Consider the following 22,852-nt stretch of genomic DNA (forward strand, 5'->3'; position numbering starts at 1 on the left):
TCTCACTGTCCCCCTACCATTTTACAAATAATTGAGGCTTGGTGGGGCAGCCATTTACTAAGAGCATAAGTTAGGCTGTGCAGGGCTGGGACTAGAACCAGTGTTTCTGATGCCAGGGCCGAGGGGCATGTCACCTCCCCATCCATGGTCTCCAAAGCTGGGAGGTCACTGGGAGGGTGGGTTGCAGCAGCTGGATTTGGGCCCAAATGGCCAGCCACCAGTGAGGGTGAGGAAGAGGACTGTAGTCATAGCAGGTGTGCTGGCTGGGATTCAAAATAGCAGATCCCTGTCCCTAGTCTAGAGCCTTACAGACGGGCTGGGGAGGCCAAACTTGGGACAAGAAGCACCAGCACAGGCATCTGTAAGAGCCCGAGGGACAGTCCCTTGGGGGGACAAGAGGCCTCATAGCCTGTGGAATTGGCCTGGAGTGTTGACACCCTGCTCCCACCCTCACTACTGTCTGACCCTGGGCAAGGGACCCCACTTCGCTGAACCTCCAGTTTCTCATCAGAAAATGAGGCATGGAAATAATGCTGCTGACCCCATGGGGATATAGGATCGAGAGGCTTGGGGAGACTCCATGCATGTGCCGTGTACCATGCCTGGCACAGGGTAGATTCTGAGAAAGGGCTGCCAATAGCATGACGCCCTGCAGTGGGGCCTTGGATGGCCGGGTACCCGTGGAGGGGCTTCCGAAGGCCACTGCAGGGATCATTTCTGTGACCCCAGACGCTGACGTGGACCTTCAGCCCTTTGGAGGAGACCAAGTACCTGTTCCAAGTGGGGATGTGGGTCTGGGAAGCTGGCCTGTCGCCAAATGCCAATCCCGCTGCCACCACCCACTACATGCTCCGGCTGGTGGGCGTGGGGCTCACCAGCAGCCTCTCTGTGAGTGGGAGGGCTCTGGCAGGAGGGGGCTGGTGGAGGGGCCCGGACATGTGGGAGGGAAGGCCCCAGGGAACCTCACCTCAAGAGGGCAGGGGATAGGAGCCCTCTGCCCTGGACACCCCAAACTTGCCCTTCCTTGGGGGATGCTCTGAAAATGGGGCTGGGAGAGTGGGGCTGTGGGCCTTGAGGAGCCCCCACTCTCGGCTGGCTGACTGTGGCCTCCAGGCAAAGGAAAAGCAGCTGGACTTTGGGAATGTGCTGGTGAACAGCAAGCAGTCCAGGTTCCTTGTCCTCCTGAATGATGGCAACTGCACCCTCTATTACCGCCTCTACCTGGAGCAGGGCAGCCCTGAGGCCGTTGACAACCACCCACTCGGTACTTGGGCCTGAGCTGGGACTGGGGCCAGGGGGAGGTGGGAGGAGATACTGGTTAAGATCAGTTAACCTGCTGGGCACATTGGCATGTGACTGTAGTCCCAGCTGTTCAAGAAGCTGAGGTGGGAGTATTGCTTGAGCCCAGGAGTTCCATGCTGCAGTGCACTATGATCACAACTGTGAAGAGCCACTGCCTTCTAGCCTGGGCAACATAGCGAGACCCCACCTCTGAACCTCAGCTTCCTCATCGGTTAAAAGGGGCCACAGGAGACACCTACCTCACAGGGCTGCTAGGTGGGGAAAAGTGCTTAGCAGGTGCCAGTGACACAAAGTTGGGTGTGGTCCCTCTGACCCAGGCTGGGAGGAGGGGCTCCAGTCCCTGTTTCCAGCCTCAGGGCCTGCTGTCCTCCCCTGGTGCCCAGGGGAGGGTATCTACAAAGGAGCAGGAGGAGAGGCTGGGCCTTCTCTACCCACTGACCCACCGGCATCATCCCTGAGCAGCTCTGCAGCTGGACCGAACAGAGGGGAGCATGCCACCCCGGTCCCAGGACACCATCTGCCTGACTGCCTATCCCAAGCACCAGTCGCAGTACTCCTGGACCATCAGCTACTCTCTCCTTTCCCACAGAGGTACCTAGACCACCTAGCATAGAGAGTCAGGGCCAGGGAAGTGCAGGATGAAGGGGGAGGGCTGTGTGAGGCAGTGGATGCTAAGCATCAGGCAGAGCTGGCAGGGTGAGTAGGGTGTGCTGGAGTGTGCCTCTGGTGTCTGGCATAAATGCCGCACACCAGATGTGTCTGTCCAGATGAGTGTCCATATGTGCGTATGCCCAATGCAGAGTTAGGAGCTGTGCTGACTTACTGTGAAATCTTAGCTCCCAAGCCTCCCTGGACATCATCTTCCTTCTCCATAAAATGGAGTTCTTACTAGCCTGCCCTAGGCAGGTTGGAAGGAGTCCAGGGCAGCATAGAAAGGAAATTAAGAGTGTGGACTGGGGCCAGAGGCTCTGGACCTGGATCCTGGCTCCAGCACTTGTAACCTTAACAAGTTGCTTCACCTCCCTGTGCTCAGTTTCCACATGTCTCAAATGGGGATAATAAGCTGGGCATGGTGGCTCACACCTGTAATCCCAGCACTTTGGGAAGCCCAGGTGGGAGGATTGGTTGAGGCCAGGAGTTCGAGACCAGCCTGGGCAACATAGCAAGACCCCACCTCTACAAAAATAAAAGTATTAGCTGGGTGTGTTAGCATGCACCTGTAGTCCTAGCTACTTGGGAGGCTGAGGCAGGAGAATTGCTTGAGCCCAGGAGGTAAATGTTGCAATGAGTAAGCTGTGATTGTGCCACTGCTCTCCAGCCTGGCAACACAGTAAGACCCTATCTCAAAAATGAAATGAAATGAAATAAATAAATAAAAATGGGGATAATAATGTCACACAGGCCAGAAAAGGGAAGCGAAGTCACAATACCTGCCACCACTTGCATGAACTTTGAAAACATTAAGCTAAGTGAAAGAAGCCAGTCACAAAAAGCCACATATTAAATAATTTCATTTATATGAAATGTCCAGAATAGACAGAGGGAGACAGAAAGTAGATTAGCAGTTGCCTGGGGAGGGTGAATGGGGAGGGATGGCTAATTGGTACTAGCCTTCTTTTTGGGATGACGAAAATTTTCTAAAATTAGATAGTGGTGATGTTTGCACAACTCTGTGAATATACAAAACCAACCAACCAACAAACAAACAAAAAAAACAAACACTGAATCGGCCGGGCGCGGTGGCTCAAGCCTGTAATCCCAGCACTTTGGGAGGCTGAGACGGGCGGATCACGAGGTCAGGAGTTCGAGACCATCCTGGCTAACACGGTGAAACCCCATCTCTACTAAAAAATGCAAAAAGCTAGCCGGGCGAGGTGGCGGGTGCCTGTAGTCCCAGCTACTCGGGAGGCTGAGGCAGGAGAATGGCGTAAACCCGGGAGGCGGAGCTTGCAGTGAGCTGAGATCCGGCCACTGCACTGCAGCCCAGGCGACAGAGCGAGACTCCGTCTCAAAAAAAAAAAAAAAAAAAAAAAAAAAAAACTGAATCGTATGTGTTAAAAGGGTAAGTTACCCAGTATATAATGGTGTCTCAATAAAGCTGTTATTAAACAAAATAGTTTGAAAACAAATCACGGTGCACATTAAGTGCAGGCATGTGTATAAGGCACCGAGGACAATGCCCAGTACACAGAAAGTGTCAGACAAGGGCTGGCTGTTGTTGGAAATGCCCTAGAGCCCAAGAGGGGTCCACTGCTCCTGATGAGGGTCCTGGGGCCAACTGCCCAGGACTCCTGCACCTATGGCCTGCATGCCCCCTCAAGGGAGGGTGGGAGGCAAGCCCACTTCTCTCTTCCTCACCCCTCTCCCCAGATAACAAGGCTGGGGAGAAGCAGGAGCTGTGTTGTGTCTCCCTGGTGGCCGTGTACCCCTTGCTTTCCATCCTGGATATCAGCTCCATGGGCAGTGCCGAGGGTATCACCCGGAAGCACCTGTGGCGCCTCTTCTCTCTGGACCTACTTAACAGTTACTTGGAGCGTGACCCCACCCCCTGTGAGCTCACCTACAAGGTGCCCACCCGGCACAGGTGAGCTGAGCCTGGAGTGCGGGTGGGGGCTGGGGGCAGGGCCTATCTAGGGATGTTCATGGAACTTTCTGCCCAGACTCCCAGAACAAGGAAGCTGTTTCCCATCTCTTTGAGGGAAGAGCTCCCCAGTTCTTGCCCATCCCTGGAGGGGCACAGAGAAGGGAGGAATTGGCTTGGGGTCTGAAGAGCCAGCCCATTCTTGTCCCTGAGTCCCAGATTCTCCAGTTCCCACCTGGAGGGAGGGGAGTGCCCAAGCCAGCCATCCCTGGGAGGGCCCTGCCCTGGCTCCATCCCCATCTCTGACCCCCATTCTCTGTTCCGCACAGCATGAGCCAGATCCCCCGCATCCTCACCCCTTTAAGGCTTGACTTCAATTTCGGGGCCGCACCGTTCAAGGCCCCACCTTCCGTGGTATTCCTGGCCCTGAAGAACAACGGAGTGGTGCCCCTGGACTGGTATGGTTTGAAGGGGGCCACTGAGGGGCCTGGGAGACAAGTGCCTAGAGGCTGAAGGAGAACAAGAGCTGCACTCTCTTGCCAGTGGTGGCCTGGCTGCTTGCTGTCGGTGAAGAGTGGGTCACTCACTGACGGCTGTGGAGGCCAGGGTGGGACTGGGGTTGCCAGCAGGACCTGGGGCCTGTCACCGGCTGAGATGTGGTGATAGGCTCAGAAGTGATGGGACTGCCCATAGTGGCCTTAATAGCGTAACAAATGAGACGCATTCACTGGGTATCTGCTGCACACCAGGACCTGCGCTTTACAAGCCTTTTCTCCTCCAATCCTGTGGGAAACTCCTCTTCTCTAGACTCTTTCATAGACAGGGAGGCTGAGGGTCAGCAAGGTTAAGGACTCAGCAAAGACCATTCGGCCATGAATGGAAAGAGCCAGGTTCAAAGCTGGATTTGTCCGGTCCAGAGCCCTTGCCTACCCCAGTTAGTCAGCAAGAAGCCTGAGCTGCTTCCACATAGTACGCAGTGGCTCGGTGCTGCGGCCCACCTGACACAGCCCCAGCTTAGTGGAGGCTGGGCCTGAATGGGAGCAAGTTGAGGGTCTCTGGTGGGGAAGGACAGGGACCTGCTGCCGGGGACAGAGCTGCCCCCGAGGGTCCTGTCTGAGAGGCTTTTCTCCCCCAGGGACTCAGAACTTGTGCCCAGCAAACATCCTGCTTCCGTGCCTGGACTTTTCCTCCCTCCACCATGTGCCTTGGTTTCCTAGTAAACTTCCTTTTGATGACTTCCAACTTTGCTTGGCTAAAGAGAGGTGAAAAAAGAAGTGTCTCCATCTGGGTCAGACTTGGGAGAGGGATCAAGGGGTCTGGCCAGGGCATGGCAGTGAGTGGGGGAGAATGAAAATAGGCAGGTGGGGGCTTCTGTGGTCAGGAACTCGCTGGCCTAAGCAGAGAGAGCCTTGGGGAATGTGGGGTGAAAGGGGTGGGGTCTGCATCATCGGGTGGGCACTAGCGGCCCCTCACTCTCTGACTGTCCCCTTTCTCCTCCATGGTGGAGGAAGATGGGGAAACTGGCGCTTTAGGGGGCTCCTGTCTAAGAAGGGCCAGAACTGTGAGTAACTGAGGGCTCCCAGCCCTGAATGACTGGGAAGCTTGGCAGAGCTGCCAGCCTGGTGGGGAAGGCCAGGGACTGCCTTGAGCTCCAGACCTGCCATTCACTGGGCTCTTTGAATGGGCCCGGAGCCAGGCCCTACAGAGCTCCAGGGAGAGGGGTGGGGGCAGAAAAAGCGGTGTTGGCCTGTGTCCTGGAGGGGACTGCGCGCCGGTGTTTGTGTAGGAGCAACCAACTCACGCTCTCTGTGGAGAGGGTCCAGGCTGCTGGAAACAGAGGCGGGGGAAACCCAGGCAGCATGCCCAGCCAGCCAGGCCCATCCATCAGGAGATCATCTGAGGTGCAGGAAGGCAATCTGTGCCTCTTCCAGGATTCTAAGTAGATTGACTCTCATATGCTTTTTGTGTTGTTGTATTTCCTTTCAATTTCTTAGAAGGCTATTTTTGAAAATTCTAGTCCGTCTCTTCTGAGCTCATAAAGAACAGACGGAGAGTTTTATTCCTGCCAAGGCCTGTCAGAGAGGGCCAGGAGGCAGCAGCAGGCAGGAACCCCACGTGGGAGGGGGAGCTCCAGGGGAAGCAGGGAACCATGCAGCCGCCCCACTCCCTCCACACCTTCTTCCCTTCACGCCTCTGCTTTATCTGGCCCTGGCCTTTGTAGGGTCTTGCATTTAAGGGGAGATTCTTTTCAGATGTCAAATATGCTGGTTAACAGCATTTGTTCACTCATGCAGTCTTTAATTCATTGGCCACACCTTTACTGCGAGCTTCCTAGATGCAGGCTCTGGGCTGGTCTTCAGGATAGAAATGGGGATGGGCCTAGTCCCTTCCTTCCAGGTGCGGCAGACTAGCCTCCTGTGGCGGGGTCATATGGTCTGTGAAGGAGGTGTGTGCAGCATTTCAGAAGGGCTTCCTAGGGAAAGCTACAGCTAAGCTAGACCTGCAGCCTGGCGGGAAAAGGCAGAAAGGCCGTGAAGCGCCTTCCAGACAGAGGGCCTGGTGTGTACAACGCATGGCTGGAGCAGTGAGTGGGAGAGAGTGGAGAGTCTCAAATGAGACTGAGGAGGCAGGCAGGGGCCAGGACGTGCAGGGCCTTGGAATCCTCCTTCAGAGAGTTTGGACTTCTTCCTGAGGACATCATGGGATGGGCATCGGGAAGTTAGGAGCAAAGACAGGATCAGCTTTCAAGACCTGTCACACTGGAGGAGAATGGGTTAGCAGCTTGAGGCAAGGGGACAGGTTGGGAGGCTGTTGTGGTCCTCCAGATAGAGGGGTGCAAGATGGCGTAGAAGCCCGCACTAGAGGGCTGGAAGGGAAAGGGGTTGGAATTATTTAGGAGGGAGGCTGGGCCAGGCATGGTGGCTTATGCCTGTAATCCCAGCACTTTGGGTGGTCAAGGTGGGAAGATCACTTGAGGTTGGGAGTTTGAGACCAGCCTGGCCAACATGGTGAAACTCTGTTTCTACTAAAAATACAAAAATTAACCAGATGTGCTGGTAGACACCTGTAATCCCAGCTACTCAGGAGGCTGAGGCAGGAGAACTGCTGAAACCTGAGAGGTGGAGGTTGCAGTGAGCCGAGATCACACCACTGCACTCTAGCCTAGGTGACAGGGTGAGACTGTCTCAAAAAAAAAAAAAAAAAAAAAAAAAAAAAAAAAGGACTGGACCAGGGCAGAAGGCAGTGAGGACAAAGGAGGGGCTGAAATATTAAAGGACCCCAAACTAGCAAGGTTTCCAATTTTGCCACTGCTCAGTATCCCCAATAAAATGACAACAGTGTTTTACTCACTTGTAACAAGTCAGACAACATAGGAGCTATAGAAAAAAAGTAAGAAGCTCCGCAGTCCCCTCTCCAAGACCAGCTGCTAGGGTGATGAGGACTCAGAATGTGCCTTTCACACTCAGCATTTGCACAACACACAGACACACACACATTTACAGAGTGATTCTCTTTCTTATTTTTACAGTAATAGCCCAATACGATACCTGTTACTTTCAGGAATAGTGATGCTTTCATTCAGCATTATATCAGTAACATCTCCTTTAGATCAATACATATATCTAACGCATTCTTTTAAATAGCTGTATAATATGCCATAATATGGGTGGACTTTAAATCATTAAATCACTCCTTTATTGGAAACTCTAATTGTTCCCAGCTGCTGCTTTTTTTTCATGACCACTACAAAGAAAGTGGTGATAGACATCCATGTGTATATGTACATGCACACATATGTGCTTTTATTCCTACGAATTGGTTTCCCAGAGACTTCTGGGTCAAAGGGCATATGCTGCCAAAATTCCATCCAAGAGGCTGAGCAGTTCCCTCTCCATCCACCTGTGTTTGAGTCTGTTCTTTCTAAACTTACCAGTGTTGAATGGTACTATTCTTCACGCTTCAGATGTGAAAAAATTTAAGACTGGTTCCTTCTGAGGGTTTGGACTTAGGCCTCCCTGACTCCTACTGAGGCTTCCAGGTGCATGTTGCACGCTTTCTCTCAGGTGTGCATTACATGCTTTGTTTCAGGTGCGTGTTGCGTGTTTTCTCTCAGGTGTGTGTTGTGAGCTTTTTCTCTCAGGTGTGCGTTGTGTGCTTTCTCTCAGGTGTGTGTTGCTTGCCTTCTTTCAGGTGTGTGTTGCGCACTTCCTCTCAGGTGTGTGTTGCGCGCATTCTCCTCAGGTGTGTGTTGTGCTCATTCTCTTCAAGTGTGTGTTGTGCGCTTTCTCTCAGGCATGCATTGTTTGCTTTCTCTCAGGTGTGCGTTGTGCGCATTCTCCTCAGGTGTGTTGTGTGCTTTCTCTCAGGTGTGCGTTGTGCGCATTCTCCTCAGGTGTGTGTTGTGTGCTTTCTCTCAGGTGTGCATTGTGCGCATTCTCCTCAGGTGTGCATTGCCCACTTCCTCTCAGGTGTGCGTTGCACTCATTCTCTCAGGTGTGTGTTGTGCGCTTTCTCTCAGGTGTGCATTGTGCGCTTTCTCTCAGGTGTGCATTACATGCTTGTTTCAGGTGCGTGTTGCGTGTTTTCTCTCAGGTGTGTGTTGTGAGCTTTTTCTCTCAGGTGTGCGTTGTGTGCTTTCTCTCAGGTGTGTGTTGCTTGCCTTCTTTCAGGTGTGTGTTGCGCACTTCCTCTCAGGTGTGTGTTGCGCGCATTCTCCTCAGGTGTGTGTTGTGCTCATTCTCTTCAAGTGTGTGTTGTGCGCTTTCTCTCAGGCATGCATTGTTTGCTTTCTCTCAGGTGTGCGTTGTGCGCATTCTCCTCAGGTGTGTGTTGTGTGCTTTCTCTCAGGTGTGCGTTGTGCGCATTCTCCTCAGGTGTGTGTGTGTGCTTTCTCTCAGGTGTGCGTTGTGCGCATTCTCCTCAGGTGTGTGTTGTGTGCTTTCTCTCAGGTGTGCATTGTGCGCATTCTCCTCAGGTGTGCATTGCCCACTTCCTCTCAGGTGTGCGTTGCACTCATTCTCCTCAGGTGTGTGTTGTGCGCTTTCTCTCAGGTGTGCATTGTGCGCTTTCTCTCAGGTGTGTGTTGTGCACATTCTCCTCAGGTGTGCGTTGTGCACTTCCTCTCAAGTGTGCGGTGTGCACTTCTGCTCAGATGTGTGTTGCGTACTTTCTCTCAGGTGTGCATTGAGTGCTTTCTCTCGGGTGTGCATTGTGTACTTTCTCTCAGGTGTGCATTGTGTGCTTTCTCTCAGGTGTGTGTTGTGCGCTTCCTCCCAGGTGTGCGTTGCATGCTTCCTCTCAGGTGTGTGTTGCGTGCATTCTTGTCACTTGTGTGCTCTGCACTTTCTCTCAGGTGTGTGTTGTGCGCTTTCTCTCAGATATGTGCTGCGTGCTCTCAGGTGTGTGTTGCACGCATTCTCCTCAGGTGTGTGTTGCGTGCTTTCTCTCAGGTGTGTGTTGTGCACATTCTCCTCAGGTGTGTGTTGTGTGCTTTCTCTCAGGTGTATATTGCACGCATTCTCCTCAGGTGTGTGTTGCGCGCTTTCTCTCAGGTGTGTGTTGCACGCTTCCTCCCAGGTGTGCATTGCACGCTTCCTCTCAGGTGTGTGTTGTGCGCATTCTTGTCACTTGTGTGCTCTGCACTTTCTCTCAGGTGTATGTTGCGCGCTTTCTCTCAGATATGTGCTGCGTACTCTTAGGTGTGTGTTGCACGCATTCTCCTCAGGTGTGTGTTGCACGCTTTCTCTCAGGTGTGTGTTATGCGCATTCTCCTCAGGTGTGTGTTGCACACATTCTCCTCAGGTGTGTGTTGTGCACATTCTCCTCAGGTGTGTATTGTGCACTTCCTCTCAGGTGTGTGTTGTGTGCTTTCTCTCAGGTGTATATTGCACGCATTCTCCTCAGGTGTGTGTTGTGCGCTTTCTCTCAGGTGTGTGTTGTGTGCTTTCTCTCAGGTGTGTGTTGTGCGCTTTCTCTCAGGTGTGGGTTGTGCGCATTCTCCTCAGGTGTGTGTTGCACACATTCTCCTCAGGTGTGTGTTGTGCACATTCTCCTCAGGTGTGTGTTGTGCACTTCCTCTCAGGTGTGTGTCATGTGCTTTCTCTCAGGTGTATGTTGCACACATTCTCCTCAGGTGTGTGTTGCACGGTTTCTCTCAGGTGTGTATTGTGCGCTTTCTCTCAGGTATGTGTTGCGCACTTCCTCTCAGGTGTGCATTGCATGCTTCCTCTCAGGTGTGTGTTGCATGCATTCTCCTCAGGTGTGTGTTGTGCACATTCTCCTCAGGTGTGTGTTGCACACATTCTCCTCAGGCGTGTTGTGCACATCTTCCTAGGTGTGTGTTGCGTGCATTCTCCTCAAGTGTGTGTGGCGTGCTTTCTCTTAGGTGTGTGTTGTGTGCATTCTCCTCAGGTGTGTGTTGCACACATTCTCCTCAGGCGTGTTGTGCACATCCTCCTAGGTGTGTGTTGCGTGCATTCTCCTCAAGTATGTGTGACGTGCTTTCTCTCAGGTGTGTGTTGCGTGCATTCTCCTCAGGTGTGTGTTGCATGCTTTCTCTCAGGTGTGTGTTGCGTGCTTCTGCTCAGGTGTGTGTTGTACACATTCTCCTCAGGTGTGCGTTGCACGCATTCTCCTCAGGTGTGCATGGCACGCTTCCTCTCAGGTGTGCGTTGCACGCTTCTGCTCAAGTGTGCGTTGCGCTTCCTCTCAGGTGTGCATTCAGGTGTGCATTGTGCACTTTCTCTCAGGTGTGTGTTGTGCACTTTTTTTTTCCTTTTCTGGGTGCTCCCTGTCGTACCTCCACCCGGTTTGTACCTGGAACCAGTTCTGTGCCATCTCTGAGGGTGAAATGGGTTCTCCTTTCAGATTGTGACCTCAGGACCCCTTTGTCACTAGTTTTATCGGCTACTTAAGGTGCATTATCTACTTTACTGCAGTCCTAGGCATGTCAGGGACATTAACTCTGTGCACAGACTTGCTTCTGTTTCAAGAGTGCCAGCCCTGCTGCGGCATCTGTTCTCCACCCTGTGCCCAAGTTGACCTGGACACCCCACTCCCTGGGGCTGCTGGTTGGTGGTGCCAGCCTTCCTAGGTGTCCCAAATGGCCCTTTCCCAAGAGCTTTGTCACAGAAGGGTTCATGGCCAACTCAAAGTGGCCCCCATATTCAAGCAACACCTTGACTCCTGGCACCCACAGTGGGAGCCCCACTCTTCACTTCTTGAGTTGCCATGGCCCTGTGTCTGTTCCTGCGTTTGGGGGCCATTATGAAATGAGAATCCACAACAGCCACATTTGCTCAGACACACATGGGACAGTTTGCCAAATGGGGCATGAAGTGTGGGAGTCATGGAAGAAGCCTTCACCTGCCCGTGGGGGTCTCAGAGCCCCTACCTCTCTGTTCTGCCTGACCAGTTCTTTGTATGGCTTTGCATCTGTCTCCCAGGGCCTTCCTCTTTCCAAGTGACCAGCGGATTGACGTGGAGCTCTGGGCAGAGCAAGCAGAGTTGAATTCCACCGAGCTCCACCAGATGCGCGTGCAGGACAATTGCATCTTCTCCATCAGCCCCAAGGCTGGGAGCCTGAGTCCCGGGCAGGAGCAGATGGTGGAGTTAAAATACAGGTATTCCCCACCTCCCAAGTCCCCTGCACTTCCAGTCATAGAGACCCCTACCCCTGGCCTTTCCTTGTGTGACTCCAGGGCACCCCAAATGGCCATTCCCTGGGAGGACCACCTTCTCACCTGCAGGGGAGGTCTAGTTTCCTTCTTGCCCCATCCCAACTCAAGGGCGAGTTGCTCCCAGGGGCTGGCCAGCTCAAAGCCACAGAAATGTCATGTCCATTTGCTCTCTTTCTTGTACCAGGGCTTCAGAACTCACTCCCAGACTTTTCTTTCTAGCCACCTGTTCATCGGTACTGATCACCTCCCAGTGCTCTTTAAGGTGTCCCATGGCCGGGAGATCCTGGTGAGGCCCCAGCACCCTGGCCCTGCCCTGGTTTCAGGCTGGAGGAGGGGGCTGGCTGGACAGGAGCAGGCAGCTGTGTTCTCCTGGGGAGCTGGGGTCCAGATCTCCACTGGCTGTGTCAGTTCCTCCCGGGGAACTTTTATTTCCAGCTGAATTTCATAGGTGTGACAGTGAAGCCGGAGCAGAAGTATGTGCACTTCACCTCTACTACCCACCAGTTCATCCCTGTTCCCATTGGTGACACACTACCCCCACGGCAGGTCAGTGGTCCCCATTGTCCTGTTGACCAAGAAGGCCTAGGTGTTGGTCTCTAGGTATGAGTGTCAGCCCTTGAAAGAGTGACAAAGACATGGCTGTCTGGAAGCACTTGAGGGGCTGGGCCAGCAGGTTGAACCCCCAGACTGGGCAACTGGGAGAGACTTGAGGGGAGAGGCTGCAGTGTCCTGGTGCCTGGTGCTAAGCCCTTTGCCAGGTCCAATTCCAATTAAAAAATGAGGATTTTTTTTTTCCTTTAGCAAAATGTTCTTCAAACTTCTTTGACCATGAACCATACTAATATATTTGATGTTATATATGCTTATACCCCAGTATATATGTAAACATACAACCAAAGTGGAAGAATCACAAATTGATAATTATACTACTACATGCAAAGTATACTGATATTTTCTTTTTTATTCTATTCTGTCCAGTTTTTAAAATGCTGGACGTGACCCACAACATTGATTTAGATCTGCTCACCAGTAGGTCTTAGCCATAGTGTGAAAATCACTGCTCCAAAAAGGATGTCCTTCTGGAATGTGAAGAACTTGCGAACTTTAGACTTTTCTTTCTTTACTGATTGACAGCAATACAGTTTCCTTGCTCTGGAAATGTACATTGGTCATCTCCAAGAGGGGGACATAATATTTTGCCAAACATTTCACAGCTGTGCAATTTCTAATCATTTAGAAGCCCATGTGTTTCTGAGCAGGGGCCTCCAGCCATTCAGCCTAGAGGCCGAGGAATGGACTTCCTGGATCTAGAGGGGAGTTTCCTATCCCCAACTCTGTTCACTTCTGTAGACACCTGCTACCCCTCTGGCATCCCAGCAGGAGCTGTGACAGTGAAGCTGGTTTGAGCTACTGGGAATATGTAGTGCCATTTGCTAAAAGGAGATAAACTGGGAGCAGGAATCGGCTTTAGAATGAAGAGTTTGGTTCTGGCCAAGTTTGAGATGCTAATGAGACAACCAAGAGGGCTTGTCAGGTAGAAGGTGGACACCAAGTGTCGTAGTCCATTCTGGCTGCTAAAACAAGTTACTATAGATTGGGTGGCTTATAAAGACCACAAATTTATTATAATTTATTGTAATTTAATTTATTATAATTTATCGTAATTAAAAAGGCTGGGAAGCCCAAGATCAAGGCATGGGCAGATCTAGTGTCTGGTGGGGTCCCACTTCCTGGTTCGGTGGCTTCTTGCTGTGTCCTCACATGGTGGAGGGGGCAAACGAGCTTCCACAGGCCTCTTTTATAAGGGCACTAATCCCACTCATGAGGGCTCCGCCCTTGTGGCCGAATCATCTCCTGATCATCTCTTAATACTACTCTATGGAGGATTAGGTTTCAACATATGGATTTTGTGGGGACACAAGCATTCAACCCATAGTACCAGGTCTGGAGCTCAAAGGGTGGTCCAGGCTAGAGAAATAGAGTCAGCATGTTCAGGAGTGAGTGCTCAGAAAGGGGAAAAGGGGCCGGGACTGAATCCAGATGGACTCTACTCTCTTTGGCTTCAATTTTCTCATCTCTAAAAGGAAGGATTGGACCAGAAGATATCTGGTTTCTTCTAGGACATTCTATGATTCTCAACCTTTGGAGTTGGTCTTTGGTCCCTCAGATCTTTCTGCCCCCTTACTTGCCTTTAAGCAGAACTCCCTCGGCCAGGCGCAGTGGCTCATCCTGTAATCCCAGCAGTGTGGGAGGCAGAGGTGGGAGGATTGCTTGAGGCCAGGAGTTCAAGACCAGCCTGACCAACATAGTGAGACCCCCATCTCTAAAAAAAAATATTTTTTTGAAGCAGCTGTGTGTGGTAGTGCACGCCTGTGGTCCTAACTACTTGGCAGGCTGAGGTAGAAAGATTGCTTGAGCCCAGGAGGTCGAGGCGGCAGTGAGACATGATTATGCCACTGCATTCCAGCCTGGGTGACAAAGTGAGACCTTGTCTCAAAAAAACAAAAACAAAAACAAAACAAAAACAAACCAAAAAAACTTGATGAAGTTAAATTGAAGACAAATAAAATAAGCTGCTCCTTTACAAGTAAGATTACAGATTATCCTAAAATGTCACCAGCTGAACATACAGTTACATACTTCTTGGGTAATCAAGCCACACGAGAAATCAGAGATCTTTAGAGGAGCTCACAGACTCAAAGGGTGACATCATGGAGACCAGCCTGTGCTCCCACAGTGGGCGCAGGCTTTCTGGTTTGCAGTCCTGAACTGATGTGGCAATTTTCCTATTCCTGCCCCCTGTAGATTTATGAGCTGTATAATGGTGGCTCAGTGCCTGTGACATATGAGGTCCAGACCGATGTCCTGTCACAGGTTCAGGAAAAAAATTTCGATCATCCCATCTTCTGCTGCCTCAACCCCAAAGGGGAGATCCAGCCAGGTACTACTGCACGGGTCTTGTGGATCTTCTCACCTATCGAGGCCAAGACCTACATGGTGAGCAGCAGCCTGGATGATGTGGGAGGCGGGGTGGTGCTGGCTTCCTCAGCAGGCCTCCCTCTGACCAGTCCCTACCCCAACCCTCCTAACTTCCCAGGTGGACGTGCCCATACACATCCTGGGATGGAACTCGGCCCTCATCCACTTCCAGGGAGTGGGCTACGACCCCCATATGATGGGGGACACAGCCCCATTCCACAACATCTCCTCGTGGGACAACAGTTCCATACACTCTAGGCTGGTGGTGCCTGGACAGGTGGGGAAAGGGGAACTGGGAAGGCCTGAGGCCTTGGGGAAGAGCCTCAGAGCCCAGGGTGGCCAGGAAAGAACGATGGGGAGGCTGGGAGGGACATGAGATGTAGTTGAGGAGGGACAGAGTCTGAGATGAGGCCTTGGAACTCACCCTCCTCCAGATTCAGGAGGTGGCACTGGCTCCATGAGAGGCCTACCCTGCCACCTAGTGCCCATAGGTGTTCCTGCTCAAGCCGCTCCACCTGCCACAGGGCCCTGCATCCCACCCTCTTATCTGGGATGAGGATGTTAAAAGATGGCATAGGAGTGGGGGTGTTGAACAGTGTCAAAAGGGCCAAGCCCAGTGGTCTTGATTTTCTGACCTTGTGATCTGCCCGCCTTGGCCTCCCAAAGTGCTGGGCTTACAGGCATGAGCCACCACACCTGGCCAGTTCTTATTTCTTTACCTCTACTCTCCACCCACAGAATGTCTTCCTGTCTCAGTCTCATATTTCCCTGGGAAACATCCCTGTGCAGAGCAAGTGCAGCCGCCTGCTCTTCCTCAACAACATCTCCAAGAATGAGGAAATTGCCTTCTCCTGGCAGCCAAGTCCTCTAGATTTTGGGGAGGTGAGAGTCCCCTGAGCCCTTGAACCTCCATCAGAACTCTGGACACATGCAACCCCACCTGACCTCATCCCATACCACCCCACGCCATCCCATCCCATCCCATCCCACCCTATCCCACCCCAATCCATCCCATCCCATCCCATCCCACCCCACTCCATCCCATCCCATCCCACCCCACTCCATCCCACCTCATCCCACCCCACTCCATCCCACCTCATCCCACCCCACTCCATCCCATCCCATCCCACCCTATCCCACCCCACTCCATCCCATCCCATCCCATCCCACCCCACTCCATCCCATCCCATCCCCCCCACTCCATCCCCCTCATCCCACCCCACTCCATCCCACTCATCCCACCCCCTCCATCCCATCCCATCCCATCCCACCCCACTCCATCCCATCCCATCCCATCCCACCTCACTCCATCCACCTCATCCCACCCCACACCATCCCATCCCATCCCATCCCACCCCACTCCATCCCACCCCCTCCCACCCCACCCCACTCCATCCCACCTCATCCCACCCCACTCCATCCCACCCCACCCCACTCCATCACACCTCATCCCACACCACACCATCCCATCCCATCCCAACCCATCCCACCCCACTCCATCCTACTACATCTCACCTCATTCCATCCCATCCTATCCCACCCCATCCCATCCCACTCCATCCCACCCAACTCCATCTCATCCCATCCCACCCCATCCCATCCCATCCCATCCCATTCCATCCCATCCCATTCCATCTTGTCCCATCCCATCCCATCCCATCTTGTCCCATCTCATCTTACCCTGTCCCATCTCATCCCATCCTATTCCATGCCATCCTATCCAACCTGTGAATCTCAGAGACTTCTTCCCCAAATCAACAGGTGTCCGTGAGTCCCATGATAGGGGTAGTGGCTCCTGAAGAGATGGTCCCATTTGTGGTGACCTTGAGGGCCTCTGTGCATGCCAGCTTCTACAGTGTAGACCTGGTTTGCAAGGTAGGAACCAGCCCCAGGGGTAAGGTGGGATGGAGACATGGCTCCCAATGCTGGGGTGGGGTGAGATGAGCTGTGAGATCCCCAGACCCCAGAAAAAGGCGGAAGTCAGCCCTTGGAAGGGAGAGGGCCTACAGCAAAGGCCCAGGGCAAGCTCCAGACCTTGGCCTTCTCTCTCTCTGTCCTGGGTCATAGCTGTACCCACAGCAGCTCATGAGGCAGTATCACGAGGAGCTGCAGGAGTGGAAGGATGAGAAGGTGCGGCAGGAAGTGGAGTTTACCATCACCGATAGGAAAATGAAGGTGAGAAGGGCTGAGTAGATCTCAAACACCCAGATCTTTCTGACTGGCCTTACCAGAGGGGACAGAGGTAGTGGGCCAAGGTGGCCTTCCAGGCCAAACCAGCCAGCCTTCCCTAAGAGATTAGATTCCATTCACTAGACTCAGCTTAGCATCTCTACAGCCATCCGGAGAGGCTCTCTGGATAGAGAAGGCTGGCTGTCCATTCCCTGCCTCGTGTAGCCAGCATTTAATGAGTGGCTACTGTGTGCTGCACACTGGGGATTCAGGGGAGACAAGCAGAGCTCGCCTTCTTTTTTTTTTCTTTTGAGACAGAGTCTCACTCTGTCACCCAGGCTAGAGTGCAGTGGCTCACTGCAACCTCCACCTCCCAGGTTCAAGCAATTTTCCTGCCTCAGCCTCCCGAGTAGCTGGGACTACAGGTGCCCACCACTAGACCCGACTAATTTTTTTATTTTTAAAACAGATGGGGTTTCACCATGTTGGCCAGGCTGGTCTCGAACTCCTGACCTTAGGTGATCTGACCACCTCGGCCTCCCAAAGTGCTGAGATTACAGGCATGAGCCATTGTGTCCAGCCTAGAGTTCACCTTCTGATGGAAGACACTGTGGCTTCAGGGGCAGGCTCTGGAAACAGATTGCCCAGGTTTCATTCCTGGAGTTAATGATTTCTAGCTCGTGATCTCAGTCAACCTATGTAACGTCTCAGTACCTTCAGCTGTAAGAAGTAGGGGTGGGTACTATTACATCCGGGATTTGCTTCAATATAATCCAGAGGTGGGGCACAGCTCGGACCAGACTGGCTATGAGGTGCTAGTTGTTGAAGCTGGGCAATGGGCAACGGAGAGTTCTTTGTAGCATCCCCTCCACTTTTGTATACATTTGAAATTTTCCATATTAAAAAGGTTAAAGATAAAAGCCTAGGCTGGACGTGGTGACTCACACCTGTAATCCCAGCACTTTGGGAGGCCAAAGCAGGTAGATCACTTGAGGTCAGGAGTTCGAGATCAGCCTGACCAACATAGTGAAACCCTGTCTCTACTAAAATACAAAAATTAGCCAGCAGTGGTGGCAGTTTCCTGTAATCCCAGCTGTTTGGGAGGCTGAGGCACAAGAATCACTTGAACCCGGGAGGCGGAGGTTGCAGTGAGCGGACATCATATCACTGCACTCCAGCCTGGGCGACAGAGTGAGACTCTGTCTCAAAAAAAAAAAGATAAAAGTCTAAAAATATTTTTTAATGTGAGTGAGATATCTGCTTTGTAACATTGTTGTGAGGATTAAATGAGTTAATACCAGTAAAGTGCCTAGAACAGTGCCTGGCACCGAGGAAGTGCTCACTGAATGGGAGCTATTAGTATGTGTTTTGGGAGGGGGAGGGTCCGACAATAAACACGAGACAGCATTTCGTCTTGGTTACTCCCCTAATTTCACAACCTTTCTTGAATGACCTCTTTCAAGAATGACCTCTGGTATTCTTGCTCCTTGGTCATCTTGGTGTCTGCCACACTGAACCCACAGGGAGTCACTGCTCCCCTCTGAAGCTGTGGCCCAACTGTGGATACGAATTACTTCCTAAGGCCAGGCGCCATAGCTCACACCTGTAATCCTAGTGCTTTGGGTGGCCAAGGCATGAGGATTGCTTGAGCCTAGGAGATCAAGACTAGCCTTGGACAACATAGTGAGACCCTGCATCTACAGAAATACATTTTTAAAAATTAGCTGGTGTGGTGGCTCACACCTGTAGTCCCAGCTACCTGGGAGGCTGAGTTGGGAGAATCTCTTGAGTGCAGGAGTTCGAGGCTGCAGTGAGCTCTGATGGGGCCACTGAACTCCAACCTGGGTGACAGAGTGAGACCCTGTCTAAAAAACAAAAAAACAAAAAAAACCTCTTCTTGGGGGCATGAGAGAAGGAATTTCTGAATTAAATCTTAATGAGGGAGACTGATTTCTCATCTCACCGAACCACAGAGCTCCAGGGCACCAGGGCAAGCACCCTTGGAGCTGCCCACCTACATTTGATGGCATTTCCTTCACTCAGGAAACCGGAATTTCCTGGTCTGCAGGTAGCACTTCTCTAGGGAAGGTTCTAGAGGAAAATGTGACAGGGAATTGGGCAGGACCAGGAGGACAGCAAGAGGATCAAAGTAGGGGAGTCTCTTTAGGCCTCTCACATCTTTTTTTTTTTTTTTTTGAGACAGAGTCTCACTGTGTCACCCAGGCTGGAGTGCAGTGGCACCATCTTGGCTCACTGCAGCCTCTGCCTCCCAGGTTCAAGCGATTCTCCAGCCTCAGCCTCCTGAATAGCTGAGACTACGGGCACATGCCACTGCATCTCGCTAATTTTTGTATTTTTAGTAGAGACGGGCTTTCACCACGTTGGCCAGGCGGGTCTGGAACTTCTGACCTCAGGTGATCCGACCGCCTTGGCCTCCCAAAGTGCTGGAATTACAGGCATGAGGCACCGCCTCCGGCTGGACCTCTCGCATCTTAAGCAAGGATCTCTCTTCTTCCACAGAAGAGAACTTGCTGCACAGCCTGTGAACCTGTGAGGAAGTACAAGGTGAGGCAGCGAGCCCCAGGCCCATCTTCTTGGGACAACTTGGGAGGGTCCTTGCTTTCTCCCAGAGAGACCTCCGACCCCTGGACCAGCCTCCCAGAAAGGAGGGATGAAAGTGCCAATGAGTGGGGCCACACGCTTATGTGATGGGGAACTAGGTCAAGGACCCCATTGGTGATGTGAGTACGGTGCCCAAACCCTTGTCATCCATGTCCCTCCCTTCCCAAAGACGCTGCCTCCCATCAAGAACCAGCAGTCTGTCAGCCGGCCCGCCAGCTGGAAACTGCAGACCCCAAAGGAGGAGATGTCCTGGCCCTGCCCCCAGCCACCCTCTCCAGGCATGCTCTGCCTGGGCCTTACCGCCCGAGCCCATGCCACCGACTACTTTCTGGCTAACTTCTCAGAGTTTCCCTGCCACTTTTTGCACCGGTAAGCTCATGGAAAGTCAACAGTCACCTTCCTCTTCTCTCTGTCTCCTCTTCCACTCCAGAGCAGGGGCTGCCCAGACCCAACCCATAGTGAGGGGTGGAGCATGGGCAGTGGCAGTGGGACTCATTGAGTGCCTCTGGGCCCAGGATGCCCCATTACCACTTAGGCTCTTTTGAAAGGGGGACAAAACAGCCAGAGCCCCCTGGAGAACACACCTAGGCATCCCCTGCCCCTCTTTGTTCCTTCTTTTTCCAACTGGGAGTCTCTCTAGCTCCTGTGCTAACTCTGAGGGTTTGAGCTTGGTTCTCTGAGCCCAGTAGCACTACATTTGGGTTAAGGCTGGGAGTGCCTCAAACTCATCTGTGTCCTCATCACTGGGCAGCTACCACCACAGCTTGTGCCCCCAACCCCAGCATGGTGGCTTGCCCAGGCCACTCAGAATGTCATGGCTGCCACAGGGAAATGCCAAAGAGGAAGGCCCCCAGGGAAGAGTCAGAGACTTCCAAGGAAAAATCCCCTAACAACTGGGCCCCTGTCTCCAAGCAGAAGAAGCAGCTCCTGGTTGACATTCTCACCACCATCATCAGGTACCAGCTACACCCTGGGCCTTCACTGCCACTTTCTCATCCCTTCAGCTCATTCAGCCAGAGCCCCTTACATTCCAGCACTCTTCCTTTCTTGAGAAATAGAACTTGGTGGGGCACGGAGGTTCTTGCCTATAATTCCAACACTTTGGGAGGCAGAAGTGGGAGGATGGCTTGAGCCCAGGAGTTTGAGACCAGCCTGGGCAACATGGCAAGACCCCATCTCTACAAAAAATACAAAAATTAGCTGGACATGGTGGTGCATGCCTGTAGTCCCAGCTACTTGGGAGGCTGAGGTGCAAGGATAGCTTGAGACCATTAATTAGCTTAATTAACTGGGATGTTGAGGCTGCAGTGAGCCATGATCACACCACTCTACTCCAGCCTGGGAGACAGCAAGACCTTGTCTCAAAAAAAGAAAAGAAAAGGAAAACAAAGAAAGAAAGAAAGAGAGAAAGAAAAGAGAGAGAGAAAGAAAGAGAGAAAGAGAGGAGAGAAAGAGAAAGAGAGAAAAAAAGAAAGATAGAAGAAAAAAAGAAACAGAACTTCTTTGCAAGATCCCGCCATTGTCCCCCCGACCCACCCACCTCAGGACAGTAGGGCTCTGATGGAGCTGGCTGGAGGGATTCTCAGGTCTGGGTCCTGAGTTCTGCCCCATTCCAGGGTGGCAGATGAGTCTGGAGCCAGTTCACTGTCTCCCCAGGGTTCCTGCCCAGTATGTGTGTGAATCTGACCTGCCCTGCCTCCACTATACCATGATTGCTTCTAAAAGTTCATGAGGCTCAAATATGTCTTCCTTAAAAGAAGGGACAGGAGGAACAACTGACCAAGGGCTCCCCTCTCCCCACCTAGCAGCCCCTTTCCCACCTAGCACCTAGCTCTTAAGTCAGGCCTCCCCAGGGGCTTCAGGGCCCCTCAGCAAGGGACTTCTTCTCCCTGCCACCTAGGGGCCTGCTGGAAGACAAGAACTTCCATGAGGCTGTGGACCAAAGCCTGGTGGAGCAGGTGCCATACTTCTGCCAGTTCTGGAATGAGCTGTCAACTAAGTTCAAGGACCAGAAAAACACCCTGTACTTAATGCCAGTCCTGCCTGTACCCTCCAGCAGCTGGGAGGACGGGAAGGGCAAGCAGCCAAAGGAAGACAGACCAGAGCACGATCCAGGGTTGGGGAAGAAAGAAGAGGGGGAGGAGGAGGAGAAGGGTGAAGAGGAAGAAGAGGAGTTGGAGGAGGAACAGGAGGAAGAAGAGGAGACAGAAGAGGAGGAGTTGGGCAAGGAAGAGATAGAGAAGGAGGAGGAGAGGGATGAGAAGGGAGAGAAAGTGAGTTGGTCAGGGATCAGGCCCACACCACAGCCTGAGTCCCAGGAGTCCATTCAATGGCAGTGGCAACAGCAGCTGAAAGTCATGGTGAAGGAGGAGCAAGAACAGGACGAGAAGGAGGCCATCAGAAGGTGAGCAGCCAGGCCCCAGTGAGGATGGGAGGAGGCGAAGTGCAGAAGGCTCCTAGGAGGCAATGGGATGCCAAGGAGGGCCGCTGCCTGTATGCACATTTCATCCTAACTCAGTGCTTAGTGAGATCATGTTGGTAGCTTAAGGCCTCTGCGGGAGTATCAGTTGGGCACCAACACTGAACTTCATTCTTTTTTCTCTGAGAACTGGTTGTTGACATTTACCAAGGCATGACTACCAGGAGAATTGTTATAGTCTGCAAAGTCTTGTAAATGGGCTCCTAGAGCCAGAAAAGGACCACCTGTCTTGCAGGTGGGACTTCCCACTGGGGCTGCCCTACAGATGATTTATGTCCTTGTAGGGCTTCCCTAGGCCCCACCCAGTCCCTTCTGCGCCCTCTCATCACTTCCCTACCTTTCTCCAAACTTGACCCTGAGATGCCTACTACATCGCCTGGGTTTGAATCCCACCCCTTAAACCAGCAGCATATTTGGCAACTTGGAATCTTTTAGCCACACTTGGAACGTCTGTAACATTGAAACAAGGATGGCCCATACTGTAGTGGATGAAGGGAGTCGAATGGGAATCTCCATAGAGCTCGCGGCACACTGTACCGCACGGACAGGCGAGCGAGGAGGCACACGGTCACTGCGGCCACGCTCATGCTAGCCCCCGCCCCGTCGCAGACTCCCGGCCTTCACCAACCTGCAGGAGGCGCTGCTGGAGAACATGATCCAGAACATCCTGGTGGAAGCGAGCCGCGGGGAGGTGGTGCTCACCTCGCGGCCACGCATCATCGCCCTGCCACCGCTCTGTGTGCCCAGGTAGGGGCGCCGGGGCCAGCGGCCGTGCAGACCGCGCCGGAGGGGCGAGGGGGGCAGGCAGGCTCTGCCCTAAGCCTCGTCCCCACCCCTACTTGGGACTTTTTGTCTTCCAGGATTCTGACCCCGGACACGCTGCTGCCGACGCAGCAAGCAGAGGTACTCCACCCGGTGATACCACTTCCTACCGACCTTCTGTAGATGCCCGCGCCCAGCCTCTCCGACATGCCGCCTTAGGTCATGCCTGGCCCCCTCTCCGCCGCCCCGGCAGTAAAATCATCTAGTCTTTTTTCTATA

The 22,852-nt window shown here is 52.7% G+C and overlaps 1 protein-coding gene across 4 annotated transcripts in view; it reads left to right on the forward strand.

The window, feature by feature from the left end:
* Positions 1-22,852, forward strand: part of CFAP65 (cilia and flagella associated protein 65) — a 41,058-nt gene extending 18,206 nt beyond the window's left edge. Inside the window, exons 16-34 of one of the 4 annotated variants that reach the window (XM_033230197.1) lie at positions 730-888; positions 1,114-1,264; positions 1,765-1,893; positions 3,673-3,886; positions 4,213-4,341; positions 11,329-11,505; positions 11,782-11,848; positions 11,998-12,108; positions 14,368-14,559; positions 14,660-14,818; positions 15,280-15,423; positions 16,303-16,416; positions 16,609-16,716; positions 19,231-19,275; positions 19,502-19,701; positions 20,160-20,288; positions 21,233-21,736; positions 22,421-22,558; positions 22,672-22,845. In XM_033230197.1, the coding sequence (XP_033086088.1) occupies positions 730-888; positions 1,114-1,264; positions 1,765-1,893; positions 3,673-3,886; positions 4,213-4,341; positions 11,329-11,505; positions 11,782-11,848; positions 11,998-12,108; positions 14,368-14,559; positions 14,660-14,818; positions 15,280-15,423; positions 16,303-16,416; positions 16,609-16,716; positions 19,231-19,275; positions 19,502-19,701; positions 20,160-20,288; positions 21,233-21,736; positions 22,421-22,558; positions 22,672-22,756 (2,955 nt within the window). In that variant the 3' untranslated portion in view covers positions 22,757-22,845. The other 3 variants (XM_033230196.1, XM_033230198.1, XM_033230199.1) reach the window with 3 other exon arrangements.

This window comes from Trachypithecus francoisi, unplaced genomic scaffold, assembly GCF_009764315.1.
Source record: "Trachypithecus francoisi isolate TF-2019V2 unplaced genomic scaffold, Tfra_2.0 Lachesis_group13, whole genome shotgun sequence".
In the NCBI taxonomy this organism is placed as follows: domain Eukaryota; kingdom Metazoa; phylum Chordata; class Mammalia; order Primates; family Cercopithecidae; genus Trachypithecus; species Trachypithecus francoisi.